The 23,280-nt window shown below is 35.1% G+C and overlaps 1 protein-coding gene across 1 annotated transcript in view; it reads left to right on the forward strand.

Moving 5' to 3' along the window:
• The window catches only part of LOC117327213 (alpha-mannosidase 2C1-like), a 51,327-nt gene that overhangs the window by 22,742 nt on the left and 5,305 nt on the right, over positions 1 to 23,280 (forward strand). Inside the window, exons 20-28 of the mRNA XM_033884078.1 lie at positions 1,077 to 1,156; positions 5,016 to 5,107; positions 7,940 to 8,044; positions 8,870 to 8,939; positions 9,630 to 9,716; positions 10,747 to 10,890; positions 15,170 to 15,279; positions 15,745 to 15,824; positions 20,073 to 20,245. Of these exons, the coding sequence (XP_033739969.1) occupies positions 1,077 to 1,156; positions 5,016 to 5,107; positions 7,940 to 8,044; positions 8,870 to 8,939; positions 9,630 to 9,716; positions 10,747 to 10,890; positions 15,170 to 15,279; positions 15,745 to 15,824; positions 20,073 to 20,245 (941 nt within the window). The remainder of the gene's footprint in view (positions 1 to 1,076; positions 1,157 to 5,015; positions 5,108 to 7,939; positions 8,045 to 8,869; positions 8,940 to 9,629; positions 9,717 to 10,746; positions 10,891 to 15,169; positions 15,280 to 15,744; positions 15,825 to 20,072; positions 20,246 to 23,280) is intronic.

The following is a 23,280-nucleotide window of genomic DNA, read 5'->3' on the forward strand; positions in this document are numbered from 1 at the left end:
CGTCCCGATGCAATGTAACTAGTTTATCTCTGGAACTGCCAATGCAATCCTCACCAAACTCTATTTTGGGATGTCAAGTGGCAGTGGGGGCATTTATATCTAACAGACATTTTCTAGTTTTTCTTTTTGTTTTCTAAGTGATATACATAAAATTGCTTTTTTATCCCCCGCTTTCACCGTAACGGGGGATATTGATTTGGGTTGGTCTATCACACTTTGTTTCTGTGCAATAACAGCATAAAATATTATCGGATTTTTTATTAAATGCCTAAACGGCTCGGTGATGTTAGATTCCAAATTTTTGCGAACGTTATTTGGCAGAGTTATGGCCCCTTTTATGTTTCCATGCAAAAAGGGCAACAAATATTTTCAGATTTTCTTGAAACTGTGTTAAATGCCTAAATGGCTCTGCCATGTTCCATCACAACTCTTTTGCGGACAATATTTGGCAGAGTTATGGCCCCATGATTAACGAAAAATGCAATTTTTGGAAGTTTCTGTGCAATAGCGACAACAAATACTATCAGATTACCACCTCATGAAAGGGGAAAAGTGGGGGCTATAGATTCTAAGAATAAGTTTGTTCATCTAATTACATAATTAGTAACATTTTAATTATAATATATACCTTTATATAATATATTCTGGCATTCATTTGAAGGAATTCCTATGATAATCAATTATCATAGGCCTAGTATGTGGATAGGTATACTGTAATATATAACATAGAAGCTTTTTATGTAGAAATGTACATATTACGATGTGTATCGATCTACTTAAGGATCGGAAACAATAAGAAAACAGAAAAGGTATGATTTGACGTTCATGTATCTGAGCATCAGCTGCCTAGTCTAATAGCAAGTTTTTGTGGCTTAAAATGGAGTGACTTGCCATCCTAAATTCGCAAATACACAATGCTTGCAGTAAACAACAATATAGATAAACTACAATTAGCACCTAATTTAGAGTAATACTTTGAGTGTTAAACCACTAAAATAAGATAACCACTAAAATGTGTAAGTTTACAGTATATATTATAGACCTAGGTGTATCACTGTGTTTTGTACATATTACAGCCATTGTGTTGGTTCCAAGCTGTGGTTATACAAGTCTTCTACCCCAGGAATGTCAGTTCCCCGTCACAGTGGTGAAACAGGTACAGTACTGTGTGGGGATACTAATGGTTTTCAGTGACATTGATGATAATCCAGTTTTATGATTGTTTTATCCTTCAGTAAACAGATTCCCTGTCCAGATGTTAGAAAAGATAAAGTATGGTTATATTGAAAAATTAGCGAAAGAAAAATATACGTATAATAATGATTTTTTTTCTTAAGTGTAAATATATTCCTTAGGTACAAGTAACTGAATGCAGCTGCTATTCAATTGTATTTCTCTGTGTTATAGTGCTGTGGCCTCTCGACTGTCAGTAATTAATACAAAATGTCTCAGTATTTGTACCTGTATATGGCCTCTCTCATGTTCGTATTATAGAATGTCTCCATATATGTACTAGTGACTTCTCGACTGTCAGTATAATGTGAAATATCTCTGAATTTCTACCTGTGGCCTCTCTCCTGTCAGTATAATATAAAATATCTCTGTACATGGGTGTACCTGGGCCTCTCTCCTGTCAGTATAATGTGAAATATCTCTGAATTTGTACCTGTGGCCTCTCTCCTGTCAGTATAATGTAAAATGTCTCTGTACCTGGGCCTCTCTCCTGTCGGTATAATGTAAAATCTCTCTGTATCTGGGTGAACCTGGGCCTCTCTCCTGTCAGTATAATGTAAAATCTCTCTGTATCTGGGTGTACCTGGGCCTCTCTCCTGTCAGTATAATGTAAAATCTCTCTGTATCTGGGTGTACCTGGGCCTCTCTCCTGTCGGTATAATGTAAAATATCTCTGTATCTGGGTGTACCTGGGCCTCTCTCCTGTCAGTATAATGTAAAATATCTCTGTATCTGGGTGTACCTGGGCCTCTCTCCTGTCGGTATAATGTAAAATATCTCTGTATCTGGGTGTACCTGGGCCTCTCCTGTCAGTATAATGTAAAATATCTCTGTATCTGGGTGTACCTGGGCCTCTCTCCTGTCAGTATAATGTAAAATATCTCTGTATCTGGGTGTACCTGGGCCTCTCTCCTGTCAGTATAATGTAAAATATCTCTGTATCTGGGTGTACCTGGGCCTCTCTCCTGTCAGTATAATGTAAAATATCTCTGTACCTGGGTGTACCTGGGCCTCTCTCCTGTCAGTATAATGTAAAATATCTCTGAATTTGTACCTGTGGCCTCTCTCCTGTCAGTATAATGTAAAATGTCTCTGTACCTGGGCCTCTCTCCTGTCGGTATAATGTAAAATCTCTCTGTATCTGGGTGTACCTGGGCCTCTCTCCTGTCAGTATAATGTAAAATCTCTCTGTATCTGGGTGTACCTGGGCCTCTCTCCTGTCAGTATAATGTAAAATCTCTCTGTATCTGGATGTACCTGGGCCTCTCTCCTGTCGGTATAATGTAAAATATCTCTGTATCTGGGTGTACCTGGGCCTCTCTCCTGTCAGTATAATGTAAAATATCTCTGTATCTGGGTGTACCTGGGCCTCTCTCCTGTCAGTATAATGTAAAATATCTCTGTATCTGGGTGTACCTGGGCCTCTCTCCTGTCAGTATAATGTAAAATCTCTCTGTATCTGGGTGTACCTGGGCCTCTCTCCTGTCAGTATAATGTAAAATATCTCTGTATCTGGGTGTACCTGGGCCTCTCTCCTGTCAGTATAATGTAAAATCTCTCTGTATCTGGGTGTACTTGGGCCTCTCTCCTGTCAGTATAATGTAAAATCTCTCTGTATCTGGGTGTACCTGGGCCTCTCTCCTGTCAGTATAATGTAAAATGTCTTTGTACCTGGGCCTCTCGACTGTCAGTAATTAATATAAAATGTCTCTATATTTGTACCTGTGACATCCACTACTGTCAAATTGCCCATTACAAACCCATTAAAAAGCCATTACATATGTTGGGATTACTTTTGTACACCTTTAATGGCCCCTAAAGTAATGGCCAAACCCATTACAAACCCATTAAAGTTTTCACTAAGTAATTGCCATAACAATGTAATAGGGCCATCAATAATTAGTTTTCAATGTAATGGGCATTAAACGTTTTGGTGTAATGTAATGGCCATTAGGTTTGGAGCAAAACCATTTTTGTAATGCCCATTAACAGTGTCATTACTTTCTGAAGTGTACTCTGTAATGGCCATTACATTTCGCAGAAAAGGTGTAATGGCCATTAAAGGTGTACAAAACTAATAGACCCATTACAAGAAAATACACTTTAATGGCCATAAGTTTTACAAATATAATGACCATTACTTTTAAAGTACAAAAACTGTTCAGAGATCAACATAATTGTAATGGCCATTACGTTTTTACAAACAAAAGTGTAATGGCCATTATATATATACAGGTATACAAAATTAATGGACCTACATGTAACCATGAGACGCATTCAGAAAATTTAGAAAATGCATTTTACCACTTATTTTCATCAAAGTCATTCATGAACTGTATCACTATGCATGTTTGACAATATATCCTTGTACTTGTAGTCCTTCCATTAAAAATTGCATTCAAATTGATCCATCATTTGTTTCAAATTTATAAATGCTTCAAAAATGGGTATTGTACACAATCATGTGGACCCAAAATCCTTTTAATATTCTTCAGATACATGTAAGAGTGATTTATGTTCATTATTGCATTAATTCTCAATGTACATATGATGTGTGGTTGTACAATTTAGATAAATAGGCAATACAATTTAAGAAATGGCAAAGCTGTTTGAATATAATGTACACTATGTAAATTTAGGTCACATGCATGGTGATTGGTTTTAAGTTAATTCTTACCTATAAACAGGTTGACATACTTCCAGAGTTGAATAAATCATTTCCTGGTAGTCTTGTATTAATCATGAACCAGGTATTAAAGATAAATACTTCCCTTCATTTGTAAAATAACATGTTCATCTGTGTGAGAAAAGCCTCATGGCTGCCATGTATTGGAACTCTCCTGCCCTTAAGTTATTGGGCGGGAAAAATTTGGCGGGAAAATTTGGTGGGAAATTTGAAGTTTTCTTATTGTAAAGGGGTTTAGTAAGCCTGTACAGTTTCCTTATTCTTCTTTAAAGCTAACAACAAAATTGTAATATAGACATGGAATTAAACAATAACAATATAATAAAAAATAAGATACTGAAATAATACATTAATTTAAGGCCAACAATTCATGGTAGTATATTGAATATTGTCATAATTATGTATTACAATATGATGTGATGATATTTGTAACAATTGTAATGGCCATTACATGAAAAAAATGTTACTTATGAGGAATTGCACATCAGAATAAAAAAAATGTAATGGCATTACATAAAGGCACCATTCAGTAATGGCTATTGCATTATGACCATAATTTGTTATGGTCTTTAAATGGAAAATGTAATGGGCATTACATGAAGGTACAAATAAGTAATGGCCATTATATTGTGACCCTAATTTGTTATGGCCATTAAATGGAAAATGTAATGGGCATTACATGAAGCTACCAATAAGTAATGGCCATTGCATTGTGATTATAATTTGTTGTGGGTATTAAATGGAAAATGTTATGGGAGTACATAAAATCCACAGTTAGTAATGGCCATAACATTATGATGACTCCACTCTAATGGCCATTACAAACAGAATAAAGGCCATTAAAAAAAATACAAAACATGAAGTAATGGCCATTATTTTGTTAATGACCATTACAAAGAAAATATTAATAGGAAAGTAATTGAAATTTAGAAAAATAATGCCCATTACATAACTTAACTCCAGGTTTGTCCCAAAAAAGGAAACGAGAAATAATGGCCAATTTTAATGGAAACAGTGTTTTTAATGGGTTTGTAATGGGTTTGTAATAGATTTGTAATGACTTTGCTGGGCAGTAGTGATCAATGTCTATTTTTAGGGAGATGTCTATGAGCTGGAGAACCAATACCTGACTGCTGTTATAAACTCATCTGGTCATCTACTTGAGCTAAGTGTGCCAGGGACAAGTAGGTAAGTCAAGGTCATGATCATGGGATTAAGGTAACTATACCAGGAACAGACAGGTAGGTCAAGTTCATGTGGTAGAGATGCTGTACCAGGTACAGACAGGAAGGTCAAGGTCATATGTATGAGATTATTGTGCAAATGACATACATTTAGGTGATTCGAAGGTCACATATTAGATTTCATTAGTCCTTATGGACATGATTCAATACTTAGCTTTTCCCACCCTTAACCTGGTCAAATCCCAGTGGGTCAATCCTGATTCAATACTGAATTTTTCCCACCCTTAACTTGGTAAAACCAATATGGACCTGATTCAGTACTGATCAACTCACATGGTGGTTAAAGTTACTGTACCAGAAACAGACAGGTAGGTCAAGGTCAAGATCATGTGGTTAAGGTTACAGTACCAAGAGCAAACAGGTAGGTAAAGGTCATGTGGTAGAGATGCTGTACCAGGTACAGACAGGAAGGTCAAGGTCATGATACTGTGATTAAGGTTAAAGTACCAAGAACAGAAAGGAAGTCAAGGTCATGAACAGTGGTAAAGGTTACAGTAGCAAGAACAGACAGGTAGGTCAAGGTCATGATCATGTGGTTAAGGTTACAGTACTAGGAACAGACAGGTAGGTCAAGGTCATGATCATGTGGTTAAGGTTACTGTGCCAGGAACAGACAGGTAGGTCAAAGTCATGTACTAAATACATACAAGTAGGTCACATAGTAAATATCATTGTACCAGGTATAGACAGTTACGTAAATGTCTTGTGGTGGAGGTTAGCGTATTGGCCAGGTGCAAGTAGGTCAAGGTCGTGTGTTAGAAATAACTGCTTTAGGAATTAGCAGGTAAGTCATGGTCATGTAGTAGACGTGATGTACTAGATACAGAAGGGTAGGTCAAGGTGAAAAAATTACTGAAATATACTTCTTATTCTGACCCTAATTTAAAAACATCTTTTTAAAATACAATGTACATGTTTCTCCTGTGAAACTGATGAGGACAAAGCAGCATACCTGCAGGTGTTCTGCTTCGTTTTAGGCCATTACTCTTTAAACATGTTTCCAGGTAAAACTTTTGATACCATCTGTTGAAATTCAATACTCAGTATATAACCCTTCAAACCTACCCTTAGGTTAGGGATGTGTAGGGCATTGCAGCATGGGAATTCCCAATGCTTCAAATACATTAATTTCTGTGTGGCAATCAAAATTGAGTTTTTTTTTATTTTAACCTTATATTTTCATGGCTATTGCAGCATCTTCAGGGAAGAGGTTTAGGGACAAATGATGAGATTAATTAGAACTGTTATAACAATATTTTTACCGAGATGTATATGACATTTCTTAAGAGGCGAATCTTATAATTGTACAGGAGCCAAACAAATTTAGATAAATAATGTATTTTATTTAACAAAATTTTGTAACGTGGGACAAGCGAGGTTGTTCTCCAGTTGGGGAAAAGAAAACTCAATAACACATATGTACAAAAATAGTAAATTTATATACACAACACAATATACAAAATACAGCAAGATAACTACAAATGTTCATATCACACTCTCACATCTTACACACAATTAATAAGTCTCTGCACACGTCTCCTATGTTCCAGAAAAACTACACAAAATGGAGATCAGCTGCATATTCTGATCACAGATATAGGCCACCAGTCTGTCTGTCTGATGTACACTCAGTGTAATACGTGGCAAAATCCTACCAGGAAATCACAGACAAAATACCTCTTGTCTGTCTGCACAAACCCCTGCACGGACGGCTGACATTATTGTATGAAGGATATATCGTCAATCACGGACGTATGATATCCCGTCGTCAGAAAACTCTCCATCTGGGTCCCCACAAACTCGGCAAACTGTGCCTTGTCTTCATCATGTGTTATCATTTCCTGAAGTCCAGTATGGCAGCATCTGGTCCTGTAATACGACTCAGGCGGTTTTGACCATCCGGCTTCACATCTCTCCAGTCCACATTATTGCTGTGGAGATATAAACACACTTGCTACACACAAATACACAACCACGCATAATGCTAAATTATATAATATTGCACCTACTTTCAAAGTATACATTTCAAATATTATTTCTAAAAATGTATCGCAAATACTATAGATATGACATGAATAATGAATACAAGTATAGGAAATGTAATATTGACACTTTTTACCCCGAAAAAGTGCTGGTCCATGTATCAATTCAACTTAATCATACAAAAACTAACCGTACGATCCCTATGGGCTTCCATACAATAAAATTTGACTAGCACTGAAGTTTTATAAAGTTATATAACCTAAATACCTTCCAAATACCTAATATACATGTTTATATTTGGAAGTATGATTGAACAAATGTATATAAATTATTTACAACAGTTACAAATCATTGAACGATATGCATGATTGGACCGCACGTTGACATAATGCATGAACAACATTCCAAGGTAAAATGACCCGCTTTTACACAAAATAAACGATGATTATCACAAAATATATATAACTACTAATTGCTAAAACAATACTTACCACAGACTGTAAGGTTTCTGTGCCCGTATAATGTTAAATCCTTCGAATCCGTCGACACGGCCTGTTAGAGCACTGTCATGGCTCCTGCTCGTGCGCGCTCACTCCCCCTCTACGGAACATCCGTTACGCCATACAGGTAGTAACAACACTTCACAATATATACAGACACACATGACAAATATACAAATACAAGCGATTGTGACACAATGTACATATACAAAAAATATATATTTTCTAGATAAATGAGCTGTGTTCTCCAAAAGCTGCTGATAATCTCCAAATGTGATTATGGTTTCTTACAGAAATGCTATCAGTACAAGTCACCATGGTAACCAGTTTGTGATGTATGACGACGTGCCCCTATTTTGGGATGCCTGGGATGTGATGGACTATCACTTAGAGACTAGGTGAGTACAGCAACTTTATTTCGTCATCTGTATGTTTTAAACATGGTGATATGGTTAAATATTAGCCTACCTATTAGGACCCCACATCAGCTATATAGATGTAGAAAGTACGGTTCTCACATACTTCACAGAGTAATCCTGCGGTTGCTAGGGAAAAGTTAAATCAATCTCACCCAGAAGGGGTAAAGACAGCTGGCATGCACTATATGACGCTGCTCTCAATAACGTAATGTCATATTATTTTACATTGTGTTACCATGTTGTAAATGATGATGTCATCAATTTTGACGCACATTCCAAGGAGCATTAAAGATGGCGTGATGAAAAATTTCATAAAATCTTGCAAAATCAAACATGGGTCTGTTTCGTAAACAAGGATATATCTCAACCCTCATGTAAGGATTTGGCTGGTCAGCACTCGGCAAACCTCGTGCGACTGGCCAAACTCTTACACTCGGGTTGAGATATCCCTGTTCACGGAACAGACCCATGTTAGAATCTGTAAGTCTGTCTGTCCTCACTTTCACTTCTGTGAGGGACTATCTCAGAATCTCAGAAATATGAAATTTAAGAAATTTGTTCATAGAAATGCAAATGTGTATCTTGATGGTATATTTATTAAACAAAATTGTTGATAATAATTTTGATTGGTGCTAATTTTCTTAGTATGCAAATATTTTTTTTATATAACTGTAATGATACAGTTTGACCGTATTCTTCAGTGTTTTTTTTTTTTTTTTTTTTATCAACAGATGAAATTGTGAAATATATCATGGAGATATACCAGATTACACAATATCTTATAATTGACCTTGACCTTTTCAGAAAACCAGTAACAGAAGTAATCGAGAGTGTGAAGATCAATGACCTTGGGCCTATCAGAGTATCACTAGAGGTGGGTGTATCTCTAACAGACATTTTTTTTTAAATATCCCATATGCTTAAAGATATGGAAGTATGTAAATTTTGTTTAAAAAGCATATATGTATTACACAAAAAACTTTGTTAGATAGCGATAATACTTTCTTGATTGGGGAGACATTGTAATTAATATTTTAGAGCATAACTGAATTTAGTGATGAATCTGTATGCACCAATAATACCTGCCATATATAGGACAGTATACAGATGATGTAGTTAGTACATTCAGTGCGGAAAAGTCTGAAGTTAGGTCTGTGTTTATTTACAGTATGCTATAGACCTTTTTATCCCCTGATTTTGATTGGTTGACTAAACATATTTTAGGATATATATTATATATATTATTAAGGCCCTTTTATTCCCTACTATTGACACCAGTGGGAAGTTTCCTCTTCATCAGTTTTGCATATGTATATATGTACATAATGCAAAAGGTTGTCAGCGTTCTAGCAGCATCTTTTCTTTAGGAATTTTGATACTACACACAATAATAAAGGACCGTAATATCCCGGACAAGTTAAAATTTCAGAGATTTTGGATCAATGTCACTGTTACTATTTTTAGCGGGGGCCAGTAGGGTACATGTATTACTTTAGCAATACCCAGTATGTTCGTTTATGTATTTTTTCCTTTAATAAACAATTTCCATCTCACTTTTTTCAAGTTTTCTTTGAAGATCAGTGATAAAAGCTATCTCAGACAAATCATCGTCCTGGATGCCATAACTCCCTACCTCAGATGTGAAACTCAAGTAAGTAACTCTCTACCTCAGATGTGAAACTCAGGTAAGTAACTCTCTACCTCAGATGTGAAACTCAAGTAAGTAACTCTCTACCTCAGATGTGAAACTCAAGTAAGTAACTCTCTACCTCAGATGTGAAACACAGGTAAGTAACTCCCTACCTCAGATGTGAAACTCAAGTAAGTAACTCTCTACCTCAGATGTGAAACTCAGGTAAGTAACTCCCTACCTCAGATGTGAAACTCGAGTAAGTAACTCCCTACCTCAGATGTGAAACTCAAGTAAGTAACTCCCTACCTCAGATGTGAAACTCGAGTAAGTAACTCCCTACCTCAGATGTGAAACTCAGGTAAGTAACTCCCTACCTCAGATGTGAAACTCAGGTAAGTAACTCCCTACCTCAGATGTGAAACTCAGGTAAGTAACTCCCTACCTCAAATGTGAAACTTGATTAACTCCCTACCCCAAATCTGAAACTCAGGTAAGTAACTCCCTACCTCAGATGTGAAACTCAGGTAAGTAACTCCCTACCTCAGATGTGAAACTCAGGTAAGTACTAGCTACCTATCTCAGAAGTGAAACTTAAGTAACTCTCTACCTCAAATATGAAGCTTTATTTACTCCCTTCTTTAAATATGAAATTCGAGTTACTCCCAACCTCAAAATTGAAACCTCATATATAAGTAATAAGTGCAAGAATATTTAATTGAACAGCTGTCAAAGGGCTTCATATATCCTCACCAATATATTTTGAAGCTGTTTTCAATTTCTCATTTACTCTTACAAGGACAACTAAAATTTATTTATATATACTGGTATATATTCACTCATTTTGAAGGCCATAAATCCTTAACTCAATTGGCCCTAAATGACTCAAATTGTTGATTGGCTGCAACACAATACAATCAAACTGACTCAAATGTGGAACTCAGTTAAGTGGTTCCTCATAGCTCCCTTATAATGTCAGATGTGAAATGCAGGCATGTAAAGGAAACATATTGCATACTACTTTTAACACCTGATGTTTCAATGTTTTCAGGTTATGTGGCATGAAAACAGAAAGTTCCTCAAGGTCGAGTTTCCCACCTCAATCACTGCCAATGCAGCCTCATATGACATTCAGTTTGGTCACATTCAGCGACCTAACCACTTCAACACTTCCTGGGATTGGGCCCAGTTTGAGGTGAGTGTTGTGTACCACTTATTGATTAGCCCTCAGTCAGTAACAGCACATAGGTAAGTATGCATGTATTTGGACCCTTAACACTGACAATAATTAATCCATCCTTTGTCATAACTGGACTCGCTCAATTAACCCTTCACCCTGTCAAACCCCTGTGTACCTGATTTAGTACTGGACTATTCCAACCCTTCACCCTGTCAAACCTCTGTGTACCTGATTTAGTACTGGACTATTCCAACCCTTCACCCTGTCAAACCCCTGTGTACCAGATTCAGTTCTGGACTATTCCAACCCTTCACCCTGTCAAACCCCTGCGTACCTGATTCAGTACTGGACTATTCCAACCCTTCACCCTGTCAAACCCCTGTGTACCTGATTCAGTACTGGACTATTCCAACCCTTCACCCTGTCAAACCCCTGTGTACCTGATTCAGTACTGGACTATTCCAACCCTTCATCCTGTCAAACCCCTGTGTACCTGATTCAGTACTGGACTATTCCAACCCTTCACCCCGTCAAACCCCTGTGTACCTGATTCAGTACTGGACTATTCCAACCCTTCATCCTGTCAAACCCCTGTGTACCTGATTCAGTACTGGACTATTCCAACCCTTCACCCTGTCAAACCCCTGTGTACCTGATTCAGTACTGGACTATTCCAACCCTTCACCCTGTCAAACCCCTGTGAACCATATTCAGTGTTGGACTATTCCAACCCTTCACCCTGTCAAACCCCTGTATACCTGATTCAGTAATGGAATATTCCAACCCTTCACCCTGTCAAACCCCTATGTACCTGATTCAGTACTGGACTATTCCAACCCTTCACCCTGTCAAACCCCCGTGGACCTGATTCAATACTGGACTATTCCAACCCTTCACCCTGTCAAACCCCTGTGTACCTGATTCAGTACTGGACTATTCCAACCCTTCTCCCTGTCAAACCCCTGTGTACCTGATTCAGTACTGGACTATTCCAACCCTTCATCCTGTCAAACCCCTGTGTACCTGATTCAGTACTGGACTATTCCAACCCTTCACCCTGTCAAACCCCTGTGTACCTGATTCAGTACTGGACTATTCCAACCCTTCATCCTGTCAAACCCCTGTGTACCTGATTCAGTACTGGACTATTCCAACCCTTCACCCTGTCAAACCCCCGTGGACCTGATTCAATACTGGACTATTCCAACCCTTCACCCTGTCAAACCCCTGTGTACCTGATTCAGTACTGGACTATTCCAACCCTTCTCCCTGTCAAACCCCTGTGTACCCGATTCAGTACTGAACTACTAACACCCTGACCTTGCCAAACCCCTATAAACCTCCTGATTCATTACTAATTATATAAATTACTCACACATGTGACCTTTTCAAACCCAAGAGACCTGATCCAATACTGAACTATGTCCATCCTTGCTAATACCTTTTCAGTAACACTGCCTGAGCAACCACAAGATCATTTCCTCCTAGTAGTCAGGTGTGAAATATAGTGAAGTATTGTAAATGTCATTGTATTATCTAATGAAGAAAATTGTATACTGCATGCTTTAAGGTGAAATTATTAAGTTTAATTGAGCTAAATAAGTAATAAAAGTGAAGCATTCATCTTCTTTTGACTTTATGGTATGACAGTCAAAGCCAGGTGCTAAATTCACCGGTGATTTTGCCTGATGTGATCAGTGGTTTAATCTTAATGATTTAATATGTGAATATATGTTTGTAAATTAATACAATTTGCTACAAAGGAAAGAGGAGAGTATTGAACCTTTCAGACCTGATATTATTTCTGTTCAGTGAAAATAAATTTTGATTGTATTTGTATGCTAGCTGACTTATGCATATATTTTAAAAATAAATGCAACACCATAATTTAAACTTGGTATGATAATGAATTCATTCAAACAAAATCCAGATAATTTATGATGAGCGTAGACTTTTCCAGGACGTAAGACCAGCCTGAAACACACATTGACATACATGTATATTAAAGTGATGTTTAAAGCAATGAATCCACGGAAATGGAAGTTATCTGAACAGAAAACCTTCAACGGATTTCCCTCACCCTGTGTTCCATAATTCAAATTTACATAAGTAGGGATAAATAAGAACCTGCACTTAGCCCAGGTATGGATAGAAATAAAACCTGGTTAGAGTTAACAAGTTATCTGGAGTACTGGTTAGAGTTAACAAGTTATCTGGAGTACTGGTTAGAGTTAACAAGTTATTTGGATTACTGGTTAGAGTTAACAAGTTATTTGGAGTACTGGTTAGAGTTAACAAGTTATCTGGAGTACTGGTTAGAGTTAACAAGTTATTTGGATTACTGGTGAGAGTTATCTTTCTTTGTGTTGATGCTGTGGGAATATGTTACATATTTATTTTAGCTTCATTATTATGTATATTGAAGAATCGAGAAACCAACAGGTTGCTCAGTAAGTAAAACCTCTTTTATTATATAAGACATCCCTGGGGTATACATCTGGTGTAGAGGATTAACAAAAGAATGTACTAGTTATAAGTGGGCACAGATTGTAGTTGTGGACACAATATTTCACAAGACATTTATCCTATGGAGAAGAAGAAATGCATCTTCTTTCAGAAATGAAATGGCAGGTTTCATTATAAGAATCTGACTTCAAAGAGTTTTAATGATGTAGTTAGTCTGTAAGAAATAAGTGGTGTACAGTTAATGTTGGTTTCCCAGTTTAAGAAAATTGAAGTTATATGTAGTTTTATTACAACTGTACATGTTTCCAAAGTATAATAATGTATCCGCATGCCTATTGGCTTTCATTGCTCAATGTAGTTGTTTTAGTTATGGATTTGTTTCAGGTGTGTAAACATGTTCATGATGTATAAGTAATAGGTTATTTTATCTAGATGTTCTTCTGAGCACCCTGAAAATGACTGTAGATATGTACTCTCATCTTGAAAAAATAACAACAAAAAAACCGATGGATAAAATCATTAATTGTGAGATTTAAATGTTAATTGCAAGCAATCACTTGTGACAAGATGAATATAGAATTATTGTTTTACCAATCAATCCTTTGATTAAGGTAAAATGAGAACTTTGACTGTAAGGTATTTACCAGTAATGGCCTCCTTGGTTACTAGAAAAAAAACTGTAATGGTCACCATGGTAACCTGACAACTGTGACTGTTAGACATAAAATGGTAACCTTGGTTACATGAGAACTGTCACTGTAAGACATTTAATGGTCACCTTGGCTACATGAGAACTGACTGTAAGACATTTAATAGTTACCATAGTTACCTGGAAACTGGCTGAGAGGCATTTAATGGTACCCTTGGTTACCTAGGAATTGTGGCAAATAATGATAATTTTGGTCTTTGGTTTTGATAGATTATGTTCTTGAGCCTTCTGTCTTTGATTATATTGACCTTTGACCCTTTTTCTTGGTAGATATTGATGTAGGACCCTTTGTCTTATTTGATATTGACCTTTGACTCTTTGTTTTAACAGATATTGATCATTTGTCTATAGGTTGATATTGTCCTTGGATTCTTAACTTTGATACTCAATGACCTTTGGATCTTTGTCTTGGTAGATATTGATTGACCTTTGAATCTTTTGTCTTGGTACGATGTAGATTAATGAAATATTCCTTACCTTGAGGATGTGATAGAGAAATCACCAACACGATCAAGGGGAAAAATTCCAAGTTGTCTAACCAAAGGCTCAGCTGACGGTTAGACAATCAAAAATGTCATCCTGAGGTTTGAATATTTCTCTGTCATGTCCTGAAGTTTGGGGTGATTATTTTCTTCCATCACATTATTTTGATTAAGCAATATGTTCAGGTGTTCCAACATTGAAAAAAAATATTGCAATGCAACATTATGTTGACTCGATACCATTAAATTGTTCCCATGACTTCATTAGATTCTTGCCTTGATCTTATTTTACTGTCACCATTACGTCAGCAAGGGGTTGACAGAGATATCACATTCTAGGGAGTATGTACAGAAATCTTGAACAAGTAAATGGGAGATCAATCGGTGATTGAAGGGAGAAAATTATCCTAAACACTTAAATTGCCTTCATTTGGATAATGTCACAATGTTGTGTTTTAGTACCGGTAATTGCTGTATGACATGTCTGACTTCAATAAATTTGTAATGTCTCTGATTTTCTCTTGTTGTTGTTGTTTGTGAGAATGTATTTACAATGTAGTTATTCTATTGAACTTAAGTTTCCAATTGTATTAGTGCCTGCACCTTTTTTTCATACATTTGTTCCTTTATCTTTCAGGTGTGTGGACATAAATGGGCAGATATTTCCGAGTATGGATTTGGCCTGGCCATACTCAACGACAGTAAATATGGCTACTCCTGTCTAGACAATGTACTCCGACTGTCACTGTAAGTCTCAGTGATCCATATTACTGTTGTAACTTAATCCCTATAAATGAATATTCTCCATAATTGTCTATCATCAGTTAGGTGTGGAAACTGAACAAATTTTGTCAACAAAAATGATTTTAACTCATACATGTATTTGATATCTTGATTAACCAAAAGGCATAGAATCAGGATTTTGACAAGTTTCCTGGGACATGACTCCCCACAAACTAGAGTTTGCAATAAGAAATGACCTTGACCCATATGTAAGGTCACAGTGGCCAATTTACAAAAGTCAGTTACAAAATCAGTTTTAGAGTTTTAGAAATGAAACGACCTTTACCTATACTCAAGGTGACTATATCGAGTCAACTTTGTTAAAACACAACAACTTCTTTTGGTTAACTGAACTGATGCAGGCCCATTTTGCCTCTTGTTTACTTTATAGAATATGCTTTAATGTTAAATTTTTTCCTTTTTCGGCAGACTTCGCTCTCCCAAAGCACCTGATATGAAAGCTGATATGGGAACACATAAGTTCACCTACGCAATTATGCCCCATACTGGTAAGGATTTTATTTCATTCCATTTCAAAATGTTTGATAAATTAATATTTCAAAAATAATAGAGAAAAATAATTTGAGTTTTAAAAGAAACATTGTCAATCTGATGTTTTAGAGAAATGAGTCAATATGTTTTGAAAGGTGAGGAAAGACTGATTTTTATCCATAAAGTAATTTCCAAAATTACATTTCATAGATTAATTGTATCCATTTAGATTGCGGAGACCGTATATAATGTATTGTCGTGTAAATCAGTTACTCTGAGGTTTCGATCACTATAATGACCCCATATCAGGAAAATGTGTCATATTTACAACACAAAAATCATAGGAAGAACATCTTGATTTATGGACATGATGGAAATACACAGATTGTGTAAATGTATTCACAGACATTAATCAAACTTAAACTCTGGTTGTCACTGATAAATTGTTTAGATATTTCGAATAGAGTTGATCATTGTTATATTAAAAGAAAAACTTATTCAATTTCATTCAGATTACATCTGTACTGACAAATTAAATTATTTTTATTCATGAAACTTAATGACTGAAGTTTAATTGACCAGAACATATTTCCTTTGTCTTCCACGGAAAGGTCAACAAAAGATAAAAACAATGAGAAAATTAGGTCATACTGTCAGTCATCTGTATAAGGTTTTCATTTCCTGTGAAAGGGAAATATCGTATATTTATATTCATGAGAAACTAGATGCTGACTTAGTTATCTCTTTGTCCAGGCAAACTAAATTATTTCTGTAGGTCTTCTGTAGGAGATTGACCTACACAGAACTCCACATACATGTATATATCGGGTTAAAGAATAAAGATACAGCTGCTGACCAAAACAGTAGTCCTATTGTTTTCTTCTCAAACACATTTTATTATTTTCATTATTTTATCATTAGTTTTCACATTATCTTTTATATTTAAAAGAAAAAATATTTTTCACATTATCTTTTATTTAAAAGAAACAATATTTTTTTTACATTATCTTTTATTTAAAAGAAAAAAAATATTTTTCACATTATCTTTTATTTGAAATACAAAATATTGAAATGAACTAACTATATTGCACATGTCAGAATTCCTGTTTATCACATAACTCTCGCGTTCTACCATGTCATACAGCCAATGTCATTAATATCGTAAGATATGTGTAGTAACACTTATAGTTTACTTATATAATCATACATTACACCTGTAGGTATGTGATGTCACATGACTGTACTATTTTGTTAGATAATTTTATCTGAGGATTGCCTTATGGCTCCTGGTATATTAAATTATTAAACTGGTTTAGTAAATTCTAGATCAGACCCTGTTTCCAACTCGAGTCAGTATTGTTTCAACAATGAGTCTACATTGTGTAATATATGATAATTGCACACAATAAGTTTATAATATTTTATTGTAACACAAAATTCTTTTAAACTTTTTTTGCTTTTCATATTTCCAAGTTAAGTTTTATTTTGCACAGGAATTACAAACAAAAGATCATTTAAATTCCTTTAAAGGGTTCATTTATTTTCAGATTATTTTTTTTTTTTTCAGTTTTTTTTCCTTAAAAACTTTCATTATTACATTACTGTATGATGAAACATTATATGTAAATGTTTAAGTTAAAGACATTCCACAAGTTAACTGTGAAAGGATAAAAACCATAAGAGCTATAAATTATGTAATAGTGCGATAAACAACATATTTACATCATTACAGAATTATTATTGAAAAGTATACACGACCTGTACATGTATACATGCACTGTAGGTATACCATTACATCTATCTAATATGTAAAATGCCAAATTGATTAATTCAAACCTATCAGCTGTTCTCATATACTTCATTTTACAATGGAAATGAAGCAGAAATGGATGTAGTTACAAGCACCTAGTTGAGCTTGAGTAATCTGAATATGATTCGCGTGAAGCCTTTGATGGATGGCGTTATACTTGAAATGTTTGGCAGGACGAGTAGGTTCCCTAGCATTGGTTGTCCTAGATATCTTATCCCTCCTCACATCACCAAGCCAAGCTTGAACAATGAATTCTTGATGACTTGCAATAGAAATAAGATGTCAACAATGTTACCCATTAGGAAATTTATTGAGAAACTATGTAGAGATTTACATATTTTAGGGTGATTGGTCCAGAACAGCCTTAAACTGATCCAGTTGTAAGATAACGGCATGATTGAGTGTTTCAGTTTTGCGTCACTGTGACATTTTCAGATCCTTGGTTGTTTCATTATGAAATAAATGCAGATATTGTAGTTTATATCTCAGACAGCTGGTTTCTATTTCAATGTTATTCAGAAACAAACAAGTTTTGATGACAAACATGTTCCCAAATAACCAGTCATGATGTCAATAATGTTCTCAATCAACCAGTTTTGATGTCAATATGTTCGTAAGCAACCATAAAGCTTTGATGTCAGAAGTATTCACATATAACCAGTTTTGATGTCCAAGATATTCTTGAAAGGCCAGTTTTTATGTCAAAGATATCTTGAAATGAAAATCGCCTGCAGTATCCCATTGCATGATTGTATGAAGCGATTCCTAGTATAAATTAATGCTAAGGTATTACTTCTGTACTTTGTTTTAACTAAAACTTTGAGAGAAACTTAATAAAAATGATCTTCTTTCCTTTTACATCATTTAAAAAATTACCCGATAAGTTTCTTCTGTCTGACATGAACTACATGTATATGTCTTATTACCTCATTCTACCTGATTATCTGCCCTTGTCTTAGAATTAGGAGTTATTATACATGTACAGTGTACAGTATAATATGGTGCATTTAGTTCTGAGGAATGGTTTTGATATGATTTTGGATTTGAGCTGAATTACCACATCTTAATTTGCTATTTACAGCATCTTTGGTCAGCATGAATTGTCATAATATACATGTATAAGTGTATACATAAACAAATATGTCCCTAATAAATGTTTTCATCTAAACATGTACGCTATATTGTCATATGACTGTACATGCATGTAGCTGTGTTATGTGTATCTCAATTGAGACTTTGCTATTAGAAATATAATGAAAGATTTATAAGAGCCAGGCATTCATTCATGGAAATTTTGGGTATGTGAATTTTCATTCTGTGTTCAAGCAAACAATCTTAAATATAGAATCAAATATTTCAATAATATGCCAATAATTTTCTAATCTTGTCGAAGAATTGAAGCCAGTTTCAATTGAATTGAGATGTTTGATGACTGTTACCAATAGCATAGAAAATGATTATATTTTATAATATAAAACGAAGATTTATTTACATTCTATCGACAGCCTTATCCATTAAAGTGCATGTGCACTTAGTATAAAGTTGATAATAGATATACGGTATAATTCAATGTGTAATGCTGTTGTTTTAATGGCAAAATATCATGCGCAGAGTTATTGTTGCTGAATTTTCAATGGTGAATCTGGCTCAGCATCACAGCAGATCTAAATGCCAGACATTTATGAGGAGGAATTTCAGGGCTATAAGATTGAGAATTTGTGCCTGAAATATCCAAGTGTACGATAGCATGTTGTCATGCCTTTTGGCAAATTGGCTGAAACATAAATACAGGCTTATCCTGTAGAAATGTTATCAGGTTTTGTACACTCTCTACAAACTGCTGACAGTTTGATAAAGTAGAACTGTCGTTACATGTTTTGTTACATATCACTTACAATAGACAATCCAGCTCTATAGCTGTCAGGGCTATCATCGTACCCAGACACTGATTGTTTGAATCACCAGTACATCACACTTAATAACTGTAAAAGAACACAGCATTACGACTTCAGTTGTTGACAACAAGTTTTACGAGAATGAACTCAAACTATATGATAATAGTAATGTTGTGGTTTTTCATTGTCAAGCCAAAACATATTGTATCTAAAGTATCACTCTGAATCATTTCTATTTCCTACAAATTCATTAAAAAATAATCATTATGTAAATTAAACATTCTTTAAACTGACAAATCTTCCCTGGTCTTTCCGTATGATTGATTTATTATTGAAGTTATGAAAATATATAATATATATATAAATAAATAGTTAAAAAGATAAAAATATACAGATAAAAATATAAAAATTCTTATATATATACAACTGTATATATAAAAAAAAAAAAAAAATGCTCAAATACGTTTTTTTTTCCTCCAAGATTATTTTGTCGTTTTTCCTCATAATTAGACCAGTTCAAATGGTACAAACAATATTTTGGATGCTTTCATGTTTTTAAGGAACATTCCAAGAGGCTGGCGTGATACAGCAGGCCTATAACCTCAACTGCCCTCTGTATGTACAGCAGAGAGATAACACAGGGGAGACAACTCCGGGGAATAATATACCTCCGGACCCCACAAGTTTCTTCAAATTGGACACCCCACAGGTCATCCTGGAAACTGTGAAAAGGGTAAGATGTTAAGTACTGCATCAGTAGTTTAGTGGCAAATATATGAACCCTTTTTGGTAACAGTCAGGTTTTGACATCAGAAGAAGGAACATTTTTCTTCCAACCATTCCTACTTTGGAGACTTCAGAGTTTGGATGCTGAATGTAGATAAGGATAAGTTCTTAATTGTTCGTAATAAATATCTTAATCAACTCACAATGTACACTTTTGTATGGGAATTTCAAAAATTCAATAAGTCTGAGACTAAGAGGCAGTTGTATTTTGAATATGTTTTTGTGGAATATGCCATGTTGTCATTACCTCCAATAAATACCTCATTCCCCCAGTGTAAAAGATCAGTATTAAAGTTTTGAAGGGCATATTTCTGAACAACTTTTAGCTTAATACTTAAAATTGAGGATTCTACAAAAATGCAAAAGTGAGCCAGGATTTTTGTGTGAATAGATATGGGGCGTGTTCTTTTATGCGGACAAACCAAATTGTCGGTTTTTAAATGTAATATTTCAAACATATAACTTGACAGACCTGCAAATGTTGATACAGGCCTTGGAAGTCTTTGTCAAGGCTCTTCTGAAAACAATATAAAATTGCCAGGTCCCTGTTTATTTCTTAAAAGAGCTGGACCGCAAAAACGAAAATTGCCATGGTAAAAGCTTATTACTATTAAGTATTTGAAAAAAGTAATTGAATGGAAATTAACAGTTTTTGTCCCCCAACAGGATTAGGAGAGATGGTGACTTAATTTGATTTTATGTGTCTATTGATCTGTCCATCCTTCCATCCGTCCTTCTGTACTTTGTCCGGCCTTTATCTCCTGCAGTACTACTTGTCACTGGAACTTCATACATTCAGTGTACTTGTCTCATGAGTTCATTAAGGTGAAGTACGTCAGCACTCAACTTCAGATTAAAAGTCTTATATCACAAATCAACAATGCTATAATACCATTGATAAAAGTTTTTAAAAAAGTCTGTGTGAGGGTTGAAATCTTAAAATTTTTTAGAGAAAACGATTACTCCCTATATGTTCACCATTAAAAGGATTTAATTAAAAAAGTTCCATTGACCTCAAGTTGATAGACTTGGGGATCCTTATTGATAAACTAAAGAAAATATTAATGGACATTTGTAGAAATGAGATTAAATTGGTTTAAATTATAATTTATGATAAAGTGAAATGATCACTTAAAGGAAGCTAAGAATCAAGTTTTGTAGGAGGGAGCTCGAAATTATAGAGGCTCCATATTGACACATCTGTAAAATTGATGTGATGAACAATGAAAACTTTGATATTCAATCTAGTCATGCTGTGTGACAGAGACAAGATATTCTGTGATGTGAATCTGATCGATTTAAATTCTAGTACCTCGAATAACACTCGTATAACACGAATATAGATTGAAGATTCTGGTATCTGTTCCCGGATTCAACACATGCATTTTCTTTATTTCTGATTTCACATTCAGACAGAGGAAAAAGTGCGAAACTGTCATAAATTGATTAAAAATGAGTGATGGGAAGACTTTTATGATGCTCTTGTGGAACAACCACGACAATGGTTTTAATTTATCAACCTACCTTTATGACAGGCCGAGTTGTTATATGATAGGTTTAATACTGTTAAGATCAGAAAATTGATCAGCTAGAGAAATCATTAAAAATGATAACTGAAAACTCATATAAATAGAAGATTGATGGATTTGTTTGATGAAATTCAAGGGTTTAATTTCCATATTTAGTTTATTGAGATTTAAAAAGTAATGTGAAGATAGATGATAAGAAGTAATTGTTGTGAACAGGGTTAGAGACCTGTGTACATGTAATCAAGATTATGATATCACAGCTGTGACGTATGTTTTAAGTAAGAATGGGTTTTATGGAAATCTTCACAATTTTGTGACACATTGAATATCTTGAAAAGTACATTAGTGACTTTTGTGATGAGTCCCTGAGAGAACTCCTTGAGCACTAATTGGACAGGTGACAAATAGATATGGATCTAAGTTGATATAAAAGTACTTTTATAGAAAACATTGTGAAAATGTTTTTGTCATGATATCAATCATTACAGGAACTCATAAGATTGAAACTATTTAAAGGTTACTTTCCTAAAGATAGAATTATTTTGTACGGAAGAATTGAGTCATTTTAGGTCACCTGAGACACGGTTTCAAGTGATCAATTCTAATCGCCTTCTGTTCGTCGTCATCTGTTCGTAAACGGTTTACATTTTCAACTTCTTCTCAATATAACCAAGAGGTCTTAGACTTATCGAAATTGTTTAAATAAATGACCTTGATCATGACCTTCATTCAAGGTCACAGGGGTTAAATATGCTGGAATATTTAAACAGCTTCCTCTTACTAACCAAGAGGTCTAGAAACTTGATATTGGGCATATAGCATGCTGATGTGAAGCACTCTGGGGATTGTTCAAATGAATAACCTTAATCTTCATCCAAAGTCACAGGGGTCAAATATACCAAAATATATGGGTCATATAGCATGCTGGGGTGAAGGGCTATCAAGATTGTTCAAATTAATGACCTTCAATCAAGGTCACAGGTGTCAAATGTGCCAAAAATATTTTAAACAACATTTCATTAAGCAAGAGGCCTACAGACCTACAATGTAGTTTTGGACAGATAACATGCTGTGATGAAGGGATACTAAGATTGTTCAAATGAATGACCATGACCTTCATTCAAGGTCACAGGGGTCAAATATGCTAAAATCTTTAGGTGACATCTTCTCATTAAGCAGGAGGCCTAGATATCTGATTTTGGGCATATAGCATGCTTGGGTAATGGGCTTTCAAGATTGCTCAAATGAATGACCTTGATCTTCATTCAAGGTCACAGGAGTTAAATATGTTAGAATCTCTAATGAGATTCTGTCATTAAGCGAGAGCTCCAGAGCACTGATATTGTCCCTTTTGCATGCTGGGATGAAGGGTTATCAAGATTGTTAAAATGAATGATCTAGACCTTCCTTTATCATGCTGGGGCATTGACCTCAAATTCAAGTCACTGGAACT

Source organism: Pecten maximus, chromosome 5, assembly GCF_902652985.1.
Source record: "Pecten maximus chromosome 5, xPecMax1.1, whole genome shotgun sequence".
Lineage (NCBI taxonomy): Eukaryota > Metazoa > Mollusca > Bivalvia > Pectinida > Pectinidae > Pecten > Pecten maximus.